Source organism: Heterodontus francisci, chromosome 1, assembly GCF_036365525.1.
Source record: "Heterodontus francisci isolate sHetFra1 chromosome 1, sHetFra1.hap1, whole genome shotgun sequence".
Taxonomy (NCBI): Eukaryota; Metazoa; Chordata; class Chondrichthyes; order Heterodontiformes; family Heterodontidae; genus Heterodontus; species Heterodontus francisci.
In genome coordinates, this window is record NC_090371.1 from 91365994 (window position 1) to 91383323 (window position 17330).

The window sequence follows — 17330 nt, forward strand, 5'->3', positions numbered from 1 at the left end:
TTTATTGCCCATCCCTAATTGCCCTTACTGAGTGGCTTACTAGGCCATTTTAGAGGGCAGTTAAGACTCAACCACATTGCTGTGGGTATGTAGGCCAGACCAGGTAAGAATGTCAGATTTTCTCCCCTCAAGAGAAGCAGATGGGTTTTTACGAGAATCTGGTAGTTTTATGATTATCATTAATGAGACTAGCATTTTATTCCAGATTTATTAATTAGTTGATTTTTAAATTCCCCCAGCTGCTGTGCTGGGATCTAAACTCATGTCTCAAAAACATTAATCCAGGACTCTGGCTTACCAGTGCAGTAATATTATTACTATGCTATCATACCCAAGAGGAAACATAGGGTCTCAGTCTAATCTCATCTGAAAGACAATATGGCATTCCCTCCATTGGGAGCATTCACCGAGACTTTGTGCTCGTCACTGGAATGGGCCTTGAACCCACAACATTCCTGGGATGAGGGGAATGTCCTATGAGGACAGATGGAGTAGCATGGACCTATATTCTCTGGATTTTAGAAGAATGAGGTGTAATCTCCGGAGAGGGTTTGATAGGGTAGATAGAGAGGTTGTTTCCCCTAACTCAGGAGTCTAGAACTAGGGATCAAGATAAAGCGTCAGCCACTTAGGACTGAGATGAGAAGAAATTTCTTCACTCAAAGGGTTGTGAATCTTTGGAATTTTCTACCCGAGAGTAAAACCTGGCGACCTGACCCGAACCCCACTACGTGTCGGGGTCGGTCGGGTCTGTATTCTGCATCCAGCATTCGGGCTTGGTTTGTAGCAGGTCGGGCTGGACGGTTTTGCTTTGTTTCGTATTGTTTTCGTGTTAATATAACATTTCTTTTCTGTTTCAATGATATGTTTGTTATTTTCAGGCCAGGTCAGGCATTTAAAAAAATTAAAGGACTCAGGCCGAGGTTGGCTGTTGTCGGGTTGGGTTTTAATTTTATACCCGAGCCAGGCTTTATCCCAGAGAGTTTTGGATGCTCAGTCATTGATTATATTGAAATGTGAGATCAATAGATTTTTGGACATATTTGTGGATAGGATGGGAAAGTGCAGTTGGGTAGAAAATCAGCCACAATCTTATTGAATGGCAGAACAAGCTCCAGAGGCCGTATGGTCCATTGTTGCTCCCAGAGTCACAGCCAGCTGAGATTGGCTGAAGTTAACGCTGCACATTCAGAATGACTGTTCACCTGTGGGGGGAAAGGTAAGCTGATTTTTGCTTGTGCTGGTTATCAATCATAACTGTAAGAGAAAAAGTATTACTCCAATACCCTAAATTGAAAGTGCAATTCCTGAAATGCTAATTATTTATTATACCAGTTATGAAGGTGATTTTCCTGTTAAGAATATTTTTTTAAGGAATCTTATGGTTAAGCTGAATAAATGCTGGATCAGGTTTTTTTTTAAAAAAAGAGAGCCATCAAGAGGACACTGAGGGAGCCAAATTAGCAACAATGCTGCTGGTTGTCACATGGCTCAGGTTAGGCTTGGATCAGAAACCCTGATAGCAGGGCAGAGAAACGACAAGCACTCCTTTGGTCAGACAAGCCCAGTAGCAGAAGAGCATCTGGAAGGGCAGAAAACTGACAAGCTTTCTGATTGTGTGTCAGTGTGTGCGTGTGTTTTACCTTTTGGAAGGAGATAAAGTCAAGTCTGCTGCTGAAGTGTCAAAAAAGGACACATTGGAGCTCGCTTCCCAGAAACTCCATAAAAGACATTGTGAAGTCCACTGTGTCGATTCATCTTGTTTCCTGTATTTGAAGAAAACCTGCTAAAAATAATTCTTAATTCTGCCTGAAGAGAACTATTCTGGGGGATCCCGGTGGCTTTCATGTCGCGTTTGCAGACGTCTTTAAAGCGGAGACATGGACGGCCGATGGGTCTGATACCAGTGGCGAGCTCGCTGTACAATGTGTCTTTGGGGATCCTGCCATCTTCCATGTGGCTCACATGGCCAAGCCATCTCAAGCGCCGCTGACTCAGTAGTGTGTATAAGCTGGGGATGTTGGCCGCCTCGAGGACTTCTGTGTTGGAGATGCGGTCCTGCCACCTGATGCCAAGTATTCTCTGGAGGCAGCGAAGATGGAATGAATTGAGACGTCGCTCTTGGCTGACATATGTTGTCCAGGCCTCGCTGCCGTAGAGCAAGGTACTGAGGACACAGGCTTGATTCACTCGGACTTTTGTGTTCCGTGTCAGTGCGCCATTTTCCCACACTCTCTTGGCCAGTCTGGACATAGCAGTGGAAGCCTTTCCCATGCGCTTGTTGATTTCTGCATCTAGAGACAGGTTACTGGTGATAGTTGAACCACTTCCAGAGCGTGGTCGCCAATATTGATGAATGGAGCATTTCTGACGTCCTGCCCCATGATGTTCATTTTCTTGAGGCTGATGGTTAGGCCAAATTCATTGCAGGCAGCCGCAAACCTGTCGATGAGACTCTGCAGGCACTCTTCAGTGTGAGATGTTAAAGCAGCATCGTCAGCAAAGAGGAGTTCCCTGATGAAGACTTTCCGTACTTTGGACTTCGCTCTTAGACAGGCAAGGTTGAACAACCTGCCCCCTGATCTTGTGTGGAGGAAAATTCCTTCTTCCGAGGACTTGAACGCATGTGAAAGCAGCAGGGAGAAGAAAATCCCAAAAAGTGTGGGTGCGAGAACACAGCCCTGTTTCACGCCACTCAGGATAGGAAAAGGGGTCTGATGAGGAGCCACCATGTTGAATTGTACCTTTCATATTGTCATGGAATGAGGTGATGATACTTAGTAGCTTTGGTGGGCATCCAATCTTTTCTAGTAGTCTGAAGAGACCACGTCTGCTGACGAGGTGAAAGGCTTTGGTGAGATCAATGAAAGCAATGTAGAGGGGCATCTGTTCGCGGCATTTCTCCTGTATCTGATGAAGGGAGAAGAGCATGTCAACGGTCGATCTCTCTGCACGAAAGCCACACTGTGCCTCAGGGTGGACGCGTTCGGCCAGCTTCTGGAGCCTGTTTAGAGCGACTCGAGCAAAGACTTTCCCCACTATGCTGAGCAGGGAGATTCCACGGTAGTTGTTGCAGTCACCTTGGTCACCTTTGTTTTTATAGAGGGTGATGATATTGGCATCGCGCATGTCCTGAGGTACTGCTCCCTCATCCCAGCAAAGGCATAGCAGTTCATGTAGTGCTGAGAGTATAGTAGGCTTGGCACTCTTGATTATTTCAGGGGTAATGCTGTCCTTCCCAGGGGCTTTTCCGCTGGCTAGAGAATCAATGGCATCACTGAGTTCCGATTTGGTTGGCTGTATGTCCAGCTCATCCATGACTGGTAGAGGCTGGGCTTGCATTGAGGGCAGTCTCAGTGACAACATTCTCCCTGGAGTACAGTTCTAGGTAGTGCTCAACCCAGCGGTCCATTTGTTTGCGTTGGTCAGTGATTATGTCCCCTGATTTAGATTTGAGGGGGCGATCTTCTTGATGGTTGGCCCAAGAGCTCTCTTAATGCCATCATACATTCCTCTGATGTTTCCGGTGTCTTGAGGCCAGCTGAATATGACTGCATAGGTGTTGCCAGTACTTCTGGCAACTTACTAATACATAATCAAAAAACTGTATTTTTCCCAGAATAGAACAAACTAACCAGGTTTCTTTACTGAACAACAAAATTATCAGTTTATTGTAAAACAAGTCATAACTAGTAATGAAGTAAAATATAAACACCCAGATTAAAATATTTGAAGTCCCAACATTAAATTTTAAAAGTCCTCTTTTTACCTTAGCCCCTTCGCACACGCACACACTTATACGCACACACACATACATATATGTATACTGGTTAACTGAAAAAAATAAGGAATTTTTGGATCGGAGCTCTGTTACAGACAAAAACATACTGGGCAGTTCATTTGCCACCACCCCCACCCCCACCCCCCCCTCTGCAGAAAACAGCAGCCAAGACACGCTGCACTAAAACAGGCCCAGGGGATACGTCACCACTTAGACCCATTAATGGCTTCAGTCCTACTTCTTTACTTATACTGATTTCTTTAAGTTACTCATTCTCACTAGAATCTTGGTTCCACATTATTTCCAGAATATTTTATGTGTCTTCTAACATGAAGACTGATATAAAGTATCTGTTTAATGATTCTGCCATTTCCTTATTCTGCATTATAATTTCTCCTCTAATGGCCCATGCTCACTTTCACTAATCTCTTTCTGTTTACATACCTATAGAAACATTAACCATCTGTTTTTCTGTCTCTTGATAGTCTACTCTCATATTCTCTTTTCTCTTTCCTTATCAATTTCTTGGTCTTCCTTTGCTGAATTCTAATATCCTCCCAATCCTCAGGCTTACTATTCTTTTTGGCAACATTATAAGCCTTTTCCTTTGATCTAATACAGGGGTGCCCAACCTTTTCACGTGAGGGGCCACATTATAATTTTTGTCCTACATAGGGGGCCAGTGAGCCAATTTTGGAAAGACAAATCTATTCGAAATTTATTTTACTGTTAATCAAAACAACAAAAAATGTGCATTTCTGTGAACAAGCTTTAAATGAGAAGACTAATTTATTGACTTACTTTATTGTCACTCTGTTGACCACTGATTAAGTGAGATACCTGGCATTGTTTTTGCTTGCAGAAGTAGACAACGTCTGCCCACATGATTGATGTAGCAATCTGAAGTATTCCGGATAGATGTCCATCTGTCAGGAGTGATCTCTGTCTCTTTCCCTCTCTCTGTCTCGTGTCCTCTCTCTCTGTCTGTTTCTATCGTGCTCTCTCTCACTCTCTGCCTCTGTTTCTGTGTCTGTCTCCCTCTGTGATTCTCTTTTTGTCTGTGTGTGTGTGTCTCTCTGTCTCTCTGTCTCTTTCTCTCTCTCTCTGGCTGGAATTTAATAGTCCCCACAGGAGCGGGCTGGTGTTGGAAGGGCCGTAAAATTGAGTGGAGGCGGGGGGTGCTGTTCCTGATGCCTTCCCGCCCCGGCTGCAATTTCACGCAGGGTGGTGGCACTGAGAAAAGGCCTGCCCACCCCAGGCTGATCAAGGCCCTTAAGTAGCCAATTAACTGCCACTTAAGAGCCTTCTCCCGCCTCTGCTGATATTTTACCAGTGGCGGCTGGGTGGCAAAGGCCCCCAGAATGCCGCCAGGTAAAACATGGCAGCCCTCTTGAAGGCTAGGGCGGGCCCTCCTAATCGGCACCCTGTGCCCCATGGAGGGCCACCCCAATACCCCAACTGGCCCCATTGCACAAGACCCCACCTTCCCCCTTCAGTCGACCCCCCTCCTTTCCTCGCCAGGGTTTGGCCGATTGTCCCCGGCGAGGCCGCAAAAACCTATCTTCTTTCCGGGGCTGTGTCCCTCTTGCTGCCATTAGCTGGGTGTAGTCCCAGCAGTGGCCACGGATCCTGGTGGCGCTGCTGGGACTGAAGTTGCCGGCCCACTGGCTGACAGCTCCATTAGGCGGCACGTCCTGCCTCAGCGAGGGATTCCACTCGAGGCCAATTAAAGGCCTGGGGTGGAAAAAATCTCTACTTGGCTCCCCAGGCCCGGTGGAGGCGGGCTTGCCACCGACCTTTTGGTTGGTGGGTGGGGCCTTCCGCCTAATGTAAAATTCTGGTCTCTGTCTTCATGGGTCTTTGTCCCTGTCTGTCCCGGTGCACTTGATTTTGGGTGGCCCCTTGAAGTGGGGTTGGAGGCAGATAGCACAGAGTATTGCGATGGGTGGCATCACCTCCCTGTCGCCAAGCGATCCTCCCAGGGGTGGGATAGGCCGATGTCGGCCTTCCTGCCCAGAGGCAAATTGAGGCCCTTAAGTGACCTATTAACGGCCAATTAAAAGCCTCTTCCTGCTTCAGCTGGGATCTTACCAGTGGCAGGGGTTGCTTCTGCCATATGGGGAGGTCGCCTCATAACATGAGGCGCCCTCCCTGCGACTTTGTTGAGGGTCCCTCTTCTGTGGGCATTTGTGACCCATGGAGGAACTCCATCGGGAATCAGTTTACCACTCGAGACCCCCCTCCCCCTGGACTGCAAGACCACCCCCATGCCCACCCCCCCACCAGGGCCTTTCGGACTGGCCCCAGCGACCCCATCTCACCTACCTATGGTCTGGAGTTCCACCGCTGGACCTGGATCCGAGGCCTCTGCAGTACCAGCAGCGGTGGTCACTGCTTCCAGTGGAGCTGCTGATACTGCTGAACTGCTGGCCCTCTGAATGGCCGGCAGCTCATGGAGGTGGGATCCTCACCTCCAGCACAAAATCCAGTCCTGTGTTTCTCTCTCTCTGTTTCTGTGTGTGTGTGTCTCTCCCCCCTCCCTCTTTGACCCCCCTCCTCCCTGTGCACCCCTCCCCACCCAACACCCGGGGCCCAGTTACCCCAGCACCCTGCTCCCAGGGCCTGAGCCTGGGCCCTGCTGCCTCCTCAGCGGCTCCTCCTTGCTGACAGCGGCGGAGAGGAAGAGCCTGGGGCTCAAGGCCCAGGCCGGGTCGGTAAACAGGCAGAGCCAGTGCTCAAGCTTAAGGCCGGGAAGGCTGCAATGGTAATGGAGTTTGGGCAGGCAACCTGGGCGATGCTATCTTACTAAAGGAGCCAGAGCATCAGGTACTGAAGAGCATAGCTGCCATTTTGGTAAAAGAGTATCTGCGCAGTGAGGTGTCTCTGCCATGTCAATAATGGAGCAGCAGCCATTGTCAGTCACAGAAAGTGTAGGCGGGCAGGAAGAAGCCAATGGCCGATTTCCAGCAGTGATTGCGCATCCTTGGCGAGTCAGGTGGGAGCCTTTGGCAGGCTGGATTCTGGCCTGCAGGTATTATGTCAGAGATCCCTGATTTAACACTATCTTTAACTCCTCTTGTTATCCATGGTTGGACCACTTTTTCTATGGGGTTTTTGAGCCTTAAAAGAATGCATGTTTGTTGCAAATTATGTATTAATCAATTGCTTGTCTACCATCATATCTTTTAATGTAGTTTCCCAATCTACCTGAGCTTTGTGATGTTCTCTTCCAGGCAGAGCTGTGTGTGCCACAAGTGTCTTTGTAGCTGCAGCAAATTGCATCTAGTTCCTCTGCTATCTCCCAACCTTCTGCTGTTTTCCACTTCCTAATAAAATGTTGTTCTACTGTGAGGTGGATTGGTTATAACAGTAAAGCTCCTGTGTACAGAGTAATAATCTTTTGACTGTCAACTGAGAGTGTCATTGCTATGGTTTCATCTCAGGCTCCCTGGCACCAGAACATAGATATCCATGCAATTCACTTTTATTTTGCTGTTTGGTTTGTATGGAACATTTTGATAAAAAGCAAAATATTCTTCCAAATTAAGGATTGCTTTGACTGTATTGTTGGTTCATTTTGTATATAGGAGTCCAGACACAACTGCACAATAGAAGAGGATTCAGAAGGCGACAATGATTCGGAAGAATTTTATTATGTGGGTCAGGTGAGCAGATTTCCTATGGTTTGTCGGTCACCAGCTGGGATTTCCAGGGGGTAACAAAACAAGTACAGTGGCATGCACACTAAATAAATGGGGACATCCTTTCATTTAATCTGATGTGGATACTGGCTAGTCCATGAATTGGAGCTGGCAATTTCTTAAAGATGGTTTTATGTATAAGAAAAGAAAATGAAAAACAAAATAGCTTAGCATCTTACAGTTATATTGTGATTAAGATCAAAGACTGATGCCTGAAAGTGAACTCCAACCAGTAATTGACAGAAGCATGCTTTACATATTTTGTTGGTTATTTCCATCTCCCCTGTTTTGTGGACTTTATATTCAAATGCGTCAACTTAAAGCAACAACATGCACGAGGTGTTCTGGAAAGGGCCATTCACTGTCTGTTTGAACTTTTTTAACACTAGGGAGGTAATGGTGAATGATTCCAGAAAATTAACTTTACCAATTGATCTCCTGTGGCCCTGCCCGTGGTGAGCCTGAGGACATAGTCAATTGTGCAGCTGATGTCCTGTTGAACTTCTTGTCTTCCACTGCACTGTATTGTGTCTGAAGCTAAAATGAAGTTTGCTTCATCTGTGACGCTCCCACATTGTCTTGTAATCTCAAACCCGGTGATTAATTCAAAATGTTCTAAAGTGATTTGATAATGAAAGATGTGATCTAGAATTAAGAATAACTGAAACATTTAAATGATGGTTTACCAAATCTGACTTGATCAAATACTAAAATATTAATGTGTTGAGTAAAATGTTGAGATGATGATTTATGAGATGTTACACAAAAAATATGGAAATAATCAGCCACCTTGTGCAATGATGTAATGGTAAAATTATCACTTTTAAAATGAAGTGCTGTGAAATTAAAATGCTCATTTATAAATTAAGAATTTAAATTTCTTTTTGTGTTAAATAAATAAATATTGATTGATTGAAATTGTAATATTGATGACCCCTCATCACTGACTCCTTGAAGGGGCATTCCACTGCAGCTCAGTACATCCAGGCCAGAATGATATTGGCCAGCTCAGAAGCTGACCCAATCAGCAGGAAAACAGATCCAGGGGAGAAAGACCGTTCACACAGGGGGCCAGCCCTGGATGACAATGGTCTACAATATTCATGCTGGGCCTGGAGGAGTATTTTTGCTGCTCCTGCCCCCACAACATTTATTTTAGATTTACCTTTTCGTCTCTTCCTCCTGACTGCTGGAGTTTAATGAGCCAATAATCCATAGTGCACGCTTTGCCTTGTGGGACCTCTGACTTGCATCAGAGACCTAGGCCCACCACAGGACCTTGATTTGTTTATTTCAATGATGCTCCTGCTTGGCACCATCTTTTCTTCACCAACTCCGAGGTCAGGCAAGGCTGCTGCTGCAGGTAAGCAAGGGCCTAATATAAGTGCAAACGTCACAGCCTGATGACGTCTCTTGCCCTGGCCCTCCCTCTTCCTCCCCACACTGGCATCCGTATTTGAATCCACCCCTCCCCTCCCCATACCGCAGCACTTACCCCTTATGCTGGGACCCAGTCCATTAGATCTCTGGCGACGACCAGCTCCCGGCACAGTTCCCACTCCCACCCACTGGTCTTGACTTCATTCCCTCGGACACCATTCTTAATTATTTAAATGTGGCCCTTAAATTAAAATCAATTGGGCATCATTTTGTTCATAACTGCCAACTGGGCCATCTGCTTTGAACCACCAACACATCGTGCCAGTCCACCACTCTTAAAATTGGGGGCCACTATTTCCTCCAGTTGGACTGTCAGCGACGAGGGGTCATCAATATAATGATGCCACTAAGATACTAAGAAATGAGTTTCAGGGATATTTCCTTATGCAAACAGAGTAAGAGGGAAAGTAATAAAGTCTAAATTATTGTGACTATGCATGTATATGAATGCGCGGAGTGTGGTAAATACAGTTGGTGAGCTGCAGGCACAGATAGCTACATGGAAGTATGATGTTGTGGTGATAACGGAGACCTGGCTCAAAGAAGGACAGGACCTGGATACAAGGTGTTCAGGAAAGATAAGAAAGGAAAAAAAGGGGAGGGCTGGCAGTTTTGATTAAGGAGAACATTGCAGTGCTGGAGGGAGAGGATGTCCCAGAGGGGTCAAGGACAGAATCTATTTGGCTGGAGCTGAGGAACAAAAAAAAAGTTGGAATTACATTGTACGGTGTAATCTATAGGCCAGTAACCAGTGGGAAAGATGCAGAGGAATAAATTTACATGGAAATTACAGAGAAGGATAAGAATTATAGAGTTGTTATAATGGGGTCTTTAATTATCCTAATATAGACTGGGATAGTAGTAGTGTAAAGGGCAGTGAGGGGCAAAAGTTCCGAGAGTGTGTTCAGGAGAATTTTTTATAGCAGTATATTTCTAGTCCAATTGAAAGGAGGCACTGCTAGACTTGGTTCTTGGGAATGAGGTGGGCCAAGAGGATCAAGTGTTAGTAGGAGAACATTTAGGGGACAGTGATCATTGTATCATAAGTTTTAGGTTAGCTATATAAAAGGACAAGGAACAATCCAGAGTAAGAACGATGAACTGGGCCAAAAACAACTTCAATGGGATAAGAATGGAACTGACTCAGATAAATTGGAATCAAAGGTTGGCAACTGAAATAGTAACTGAATAATGGGCTGCCTTTAAAGAAGAGATAGTTTGGGCACAGTCAAGGTATATTCTCACAAAGGGGGAAAGGTAGGGCAAACAAATCCAGTGCTCCTTGGATGATGAAAGGGTTAAAGATTAAGATGGAAAAGAAAAAGTGTGCTTATGACAGATTTCAGGTGGCTGACACAACCGAGAACCAGGTGGAATATGGAAGGTTCAGAGGGGAAGAGAAAAGGCAGATAAGAAAAGCAAAGAGAGATTATGAAAAGAGACTGGCAGCTGATATAAAAGGGAATTCAAAAGTCTTCTATGGGCATATAAATAGTTAAAGGGTGGTGAAAGGAGGAGTGGGGCCGATTAGGGACCAAAAGGGGATTTATTCATGGAAGCAGGGGACATGATTGACGTACTAAATGAATACTTTGCATCTGCCTTTACCAAGGAAGAAGATGCTGTGCAGGTCATGGTGAAAAAGGAGGTAATTCAGACACTTGAAGGGTTTAAAATTGGTAAGGAGAAGGTATTAGATGGGCTAGCTGTACTTAAAGTTGATAAAGCACCAGGACCAGACGAGATGCATCCAAGGATGCTGAGGGAAGTGAGAGTGGAAATTGTGAAGCCACTGGCCATAATTTTTCAGTCTTCCTTAGATTCAGAGGTGGTGCCAGTGGACTGAAAAGTTGCAAATGTTACGCCCTTGTCAAAAAATAAGGGTGTAAGAATAAGCCCAGCAACTACAAGCCAATCAGTTTAACCTCGGTGCTGGGGAAGCTTCTAGAAATGATAATTTGGAACAAAATTAATAATCGCTTGCGCAAATTCAGGTTAATTAGGGAAAGCCAGCACAGATTTGTGCACGGCAAATTGTGTTTAACTAACTTGATGCCGTTTTTTGATGAGGTAACAGAGGGTAATGCTGTTGATGTGGTATATGCTGACTTCCAAAAAGCATTTGATAAAGTGTCATGCAACAGACTTGTGAGCAAAGTGACAGCTCATGGAATAAAAGGAATAGTAGCAACATGGATACAAAATTGGCTTAAAGACAGGAAACAGAGAGTAGTGGTTAATGGATGTTTTTTGGACTGGAAGAAGTTTATAGTGGGTGTTAGGAATCTTGCTCTTCCTGACATATATTAATGAGCTAGACCTTGGTGTACAGGGCACAATTTCAAAATTTGAGGATGATACAAAACTTGGAAACATTATGAACTGTGAGGGGGATAGTGCAGAACTTCAGAAGGACATAGACAGATTGGTAGAATGGGTGTAAGTAAAAAGAACAAAGAACAAAGGACAGTACAGCACAGGAACAGGCCATTCGGCCCTCCAAGCCTGCACCGATCTTGATGCCTGCCTAAACTAACACCTTCTGCAATTCCGGGGCCCATATCCCTCTATTCCCTTCCCATTCATATATTTGTCAAGATGTCTCTTAAACGTCGTTATCGTATCTGCTTCCACCACCTCTCCTGGCAGCAAGTTCCAGGCACTCACCACCCTCTGTGTAAAAAACTTGCCTCGCACATCCCCTCTAAACTTTGCCCCTCGCACCTTAAACCTATGTCCCCTAGTAACTGACTCTTCCACCCTGGGAAAAAGCTTCTGACTATCCACTCTGTCCATGCCACTCATAACTTTGTAAATCTCTATCATGTCGCCCCTCCACTTTCATCGTTCCAGTGAAAACAATCCGAGTTTTTCCAACCTCTCCTCATAGCTAATGCCCTCCAGACCAGGCAACATCCTGGTAAACCTCCTCTGTACCCTCTCCAAAGCCTCCACGTCCTTCTGGTAGTGTGGCGACCAGAATTGCACGCAATATTCTAAGTGTGGCCTAACTAAGGTTCTGTACAGCTGCAACATGACTTGCCAATAAAGTGACAGATGATATTCAATGTGGAGAAGTGTGAAGTGATTGATTTTGGTAGGAAGAACACAGCGAGACAGTATAAAATAAAGGGTGAAAATAAAGAAAATAAAACTGTTGATTTCTTATCCGTGCGTCTGGCACACCTTCAGAAACAATGGTTACTGTGTGTGAACGTTGTGTTTTATATTAAATACTTGCACTTCATGTGGATGCGCATGACCTCCGTGTGTCATTGTCCATTGCTTATGCTCTTTGGTGCTACTGCTCCTGGAATAATTTACCAGTAAGAAGTGGAGATAAGTTAAACCCCTGGGTCAACAATGTAGGTCTTTGATGTCAGGCCTGCAGAGGTTTTGCGTTGGAGAATGCTGTTGAGAGCAGCATCTGCCATCAATGATACTTCGGTAATGTAAAAACCTCTTGTGTCTGCACATGTGAAGAATTGTCTGGCAGTTGGTGGGTGAGAGAGTAAACTGGGAGCTGGTGTGAATTGGCAAGCAATGGAGACAGAATGGAGCTGAGATAAGTGACAGTGAACTGAAAGTTAAGTTTGCATGTAAGTAATAGTCTGGCAAAGAATTAATTAAAAATGATAAATTATGTAATCGCAGATCAATCAAGGCTGATATTTACTTGCATGAAACTACAGCTAGTTGTTAATAGTTAACAACAGCTATCAGCTGGGGAAGGGAAACAGATGGCCAACTAAAAGGCTCAATGGCTCACAGTGATCTGAGCAACAATTCCAGAGTGTATTTCTTCCTTATTTAAAACATTTTGCTGTAGCGATTTGGAAGCACAGCAGAAGGATATTTCGCCTCTGAGATCTGCACTTAAATCCAGCTTAGACTGACTAAATGAAAGTCTCTCTGCTGGGTATAAGGGTCCTAGATGAAATGGGTTCTGACACTTCCCAGTGAGCATTGGCCCACAGCATGAGATGCCTATAATTTTGAGCTAATCGGCACTAAATTGGCAATTTTATAAGAGGAGCTAAGGATTGTTATTGAATGAAAGCTATGTTATTGGAACAGAACAAAAGGATCGTTACTCGGCATCTAGCCCAGGACGTTCTTGAACTAAGAGTACTCTGTCTTGACACTGGAGTGATGGTTTTTAGGAAATTGTATCCTGTTGACCAAAGTTTCCCACTGTGTGTGCAATTTTATAAAATTACTCCAATGGTGCCAAAAGAGGAAGTAGGAGATTTTAGTTTCTTTACTATCTCCTTTCCTCTCCTTAAGCTATTGACCCTTGATGGGCACTGATCCTCAGACCCTGGCAGCCAGCTGCTATTTCAGTATTCTTCATGTGAGCCTGGGCAGAATATTCCACTATGACCGGCAGCACTGCAGTCAGGTCATCACCTGAAACATAGGGCAAAATTTTCCCAGTGGGCTTCGGGACACTGACATCAGGTTCAAATGGGGATCAGAAACCAGTTACCTGGCAGCAAATTTCCCCAAATTGCCAATTAGTGACCAGAGGGTGGATTCGCTGCCCAATTAAGGATGGCAGGTGGGTTTGCAAAGCTGGAAGTTCAATAGGAGGCCCTTCAGCACTGAAAAATCATCAGGCTGCATTTTTAGGTAAGTAAGAGAGAGGGAGCCTCAAGATGGAGACACCCTCTCTCCAACTTTTTAAACTTTAAAACCACTCCACAGGGTGACCTACGACTGCAGCTAAAGCCAGGGTGATATGAAGGGCCTCAACGCCTGTTTGGAGCACTGCCCTGTGCCCGCACCATGATCTGTCACCGGGAAGCTGCCTCTTGGCAACTAGCCTAGTCCCCGATGCCTTGGGAGACCAGGAGGCCCACTGGAAAATTCCAGTCAGTCTCTGACGATAGGCCTTAATTGGCCTCCACCTATCATTAAGTGGCTACCCGCTGCTTGTGGGTGGGTAGCCCTGCCATCTCTCATCCCACCACCGGCAAAATGGCCTGGGGCAGGATGGAGCTGGCATGCCATCCAGTGGTGTGAATTTCTGTGCCTGCTCACCTCCATGTTCAGCCCGATCAGGGCCTAAAAATCCAGCCCCCACACACATGCACTTTCCAGCAAGAAGTCACTAAGAGTGATCAGGAATGGGAACACTGACTGATTTTCTCCTCCCTAGCCCAAGGATGCTGTGATCAATTGGCTGCCCTAACTGAGCAGTGATGTCCAAAGCTGAAATCTTCTGTTCTAAATGGCTGAATACCATGCTGCACAGTACAATCCCAAATATGATGAAGCTCCAAAATTATCATTCAGTGACACTGCAGTGATACGTAAAAACTTAGTTTTTGAAAAACACATATTTGGCTTTAAAGCATTTAGCTGGTGGTCATAATCTGACATAACAATAAATTGCACTGGTGGAGTAAGAATATGTTTACATTTCTGGTTAATATTCAGTGCAATTTTACCAACATAATTGAGATATTAAGCTGCATTATGGCGATGGTGCTTTAACACCCGGCACAGTGATGAAACGTGCTAGTTCTGATTTTGACGTTAAGCTGTGAATATTTCTACAACTACAATGACAACGGTATGCACCCAAACCTTCACAGTCATTGTGTGAAAATTATTCAGGCCGATTACATTGCACTATTCAGGTTCTGTTGAGCGTTAAGTATGACATTAATACATCTCTTCAATCCATTCAAGTGCTGATGCATGTCCTGTGCCTCATGAGAGAAGAATACGAACCAGTCCCTAAGAGTTTTGTCTGTGACCGTTACCAAATTAAACAGCCCTGCTCAAACCTGGCAGCTGGTGTTACTATGCAATAAGATGCTTAGAGATTGCAGTGTATAAATTGAATTTGCAGGGATTATGGAAACATGGCTAGTTCCAGACGATGGAGGTGACTTCAGTATTAGGTGGTACAGAATGTTTTGGAAGTAGAGTGACAGGAGAGGAGGCAGGGTTGGTTGATATGTAAAGCATAATTTGGATGCAAAAGCGCCCAGATATTGTGCTAGTAATGATGGTGAAACTGTCAGCATTCACTGGCATTAATCCACACATAGTGCTAAATAATGTGAAAATCCAGAAGTTACTATCAGTGATTCTACGCTTATTCGGAGGGTGAGTTTGAGGCGTCCTGAGAGTGTTATCAATGAAAAATCTATGAATTGATGAAAACTTCCACTCTCATTCTGTAAGTCTCACTGAAAACACTTGAATTTCTACTACGAAAAAAAATTCCCTGTTTTAAATAATTTTTAAGGTTTGCTTATATTTTAGCTTCGATCTAAATCCAATCATAATCATTTATTTCACTAACTGAAAATTTAAATTGAAAGTGAAAGATAAAATACATTTAAATTCCTGTTTTGTTCTCTGAGAGAATACTTCAATGTGAGTTGTCAGTTTACCCTCCTTGCTGACAGCGCTGCTGCAGATGCCTGGAGATCCCCTTGACTTGGCAGCAGATTTAAACTGCCATTAGGAAAGGGGAAAACCATGCCTCAGAGATAGTTATATTTGTGTGGGCAGCTTTATTTGAGGTCAGCAGCAAATAGTGTTGCTTTGCTGCTGACCACAGAGTCCAGCCCAAGAAGTTGAATTGGTGTCCCGGGGAAAACACAAAGTTAAGTGAAATACATTGACGAGCATGCGTGAATTAGGGTTATCAATTATGACCTGTTGTAAATCCCCAGGGTATCAGAATCACAACTATTGTGCATTAGACATTTGTATTATGGTCCAATATGTTAAAGGTTAGGGTTAACTCACACATTGACCTTGTTCTTTGGAAACAATGGAACCTCTATGAGCTAGTACCTACAACATGATTCAATTTGAAATAACTAATACAAAAGCAAAATACTGCAGATGCTGGAAATCTGAAATAAAAACAGAAAATGCTGGAAATACTCAGTAGGTCAGGCAGCATCTGTGGAGAGCCGAGTTAATGGGCTGGATTTTACCAAGCTCTCGATATCGGGCTCCATGGTGGTGGGGGGGGTGGAGCAGGTGGGGGGCCTGGTGTGGCTGGAAGATTGTTCAGGCAGGAGCCTGCCACGGAACCCAACACCAGGAAGGTCGAGCCCAATCCTCTCTGCGGCAACGAGGCTCCGTGGTGGCCCCCTCGCTACTCGGTGACGGGACCTGCATCTACATATGTAAATGAATAAAATGAATATATAACTTTGTACAGTCTGGCCAAGGGAGTGATGGGGGGCGGGGGGGGATCCAGCAAAGGTCACATTTCAAAGGTATGTATTTTTGGGGGCAAAAGGGCAAATACTTAACATAAATGTTATTGGGGGTGAGAAAAGGGCGTTACAATTTTATTTGGTAAATATTGGGGGTGATACTTCTTTAAAAATTCAAATTGACTGACAGGGCTGGTTGCTCTTGAAAAAGGGCGTCTTCACATGCGCACAGGCAGCTGACGCCATTTCCGGCGTCGGACAGCCCACACTCTCTGCTCTGCGTGATTGGGAGGGGTGGACCGACCCGGCTATTTAAATGAGCTGCTGTGCGGGAGATCGTGGCGGCTCTACGGTGTGCCATTTCTTTCGCCAATGGCAGCGGGCTCTTAAAATTCAGCCCAATGTTTCAGGTCGATGACGTTTCATGATCACAGACCTGAAACATTAACTCTGTTTTTTCTCTCCACAGATGCTGCCAGACCTGCTGAGTATTTCCAGCAACTTCTGTTTTTATTTCAATTTGAAATAATCTGGAAATCAACACAGACAGTTAAGGGTCAGGACCAAAATAAATGTTTTTAAAAAGGAAACTGTAAAAGAATGGGAGAGGAATTTGGAAGCAAAAGTATTACTTGGGGGACACTGCTGAGAAAAATGGAAGGGGGCAATTTTAACTTTTGAACCAACCAGGGGAGTGCAGCAGCAGCCAGCACATTTTGGGGTAAATAGGCTAGAGCCATTTTGAAGCCCTGGCTTTTAAATATAGTTATTGAAGGGAAAGATCATGCCTAACACTCATCTTAACTTCCTTGAGGACTTTGCAGGTCAAATAGAATGAGAATTATCTACAGTATTGTTTAGTTGGCTGTCCGTTGGCTTTTGACATGTGGAAGGCTTTGAAAGCCAGTGGAGTCTAGGGTTGAATTTTGGATACAACATTGACTAAAGAGCACTTGTGAGAGGTGTATTGTGTGAACAGTATGAAGTGGAGACCCACAGGTGTCAGAGCATGGACATTTGTTGTATTTTCTTTATCAGGAAATAACCGGGATCATGAAAACACATGCAATATTATTAATTGGAAAGTCACTGTTACGACCTCAGTGAGAATGTTAATGTGAAAAATACGAGTTATGAACCCCCACACCAATTTAAAGAATTACACAACAAGAATTCACGTTTTAAGACTTTTATCATAACAATTAAAATTTTAAA

At 44.6% G+C, this 17330-nt stretch overlaps 1 protein-coding gene across 2 annotated transcripts in view; it reads left to right on the forward strand.

Moving 5' to 3' along the window:
• The window catches only part of parp8 (poly (ADP-ribose) polymerase family, member 8), a 475386-nt gene that overhangs the window by 199731 nt on the left and 258325 nt on the right, over positions 1-17330 (forward strand). For both annotated transcript variants that reach the window (XM_068032748.1, XM_068032749.1), the window contains one exon: positions 7369-7446. In XM_068032748.1, the coding sequence (XP_067888849.1) occupies positions 7369-7446 (78 nt within the window). The remainder of the gene's footprint in view (positions 1-7368; positions 7447-17330) is intronic.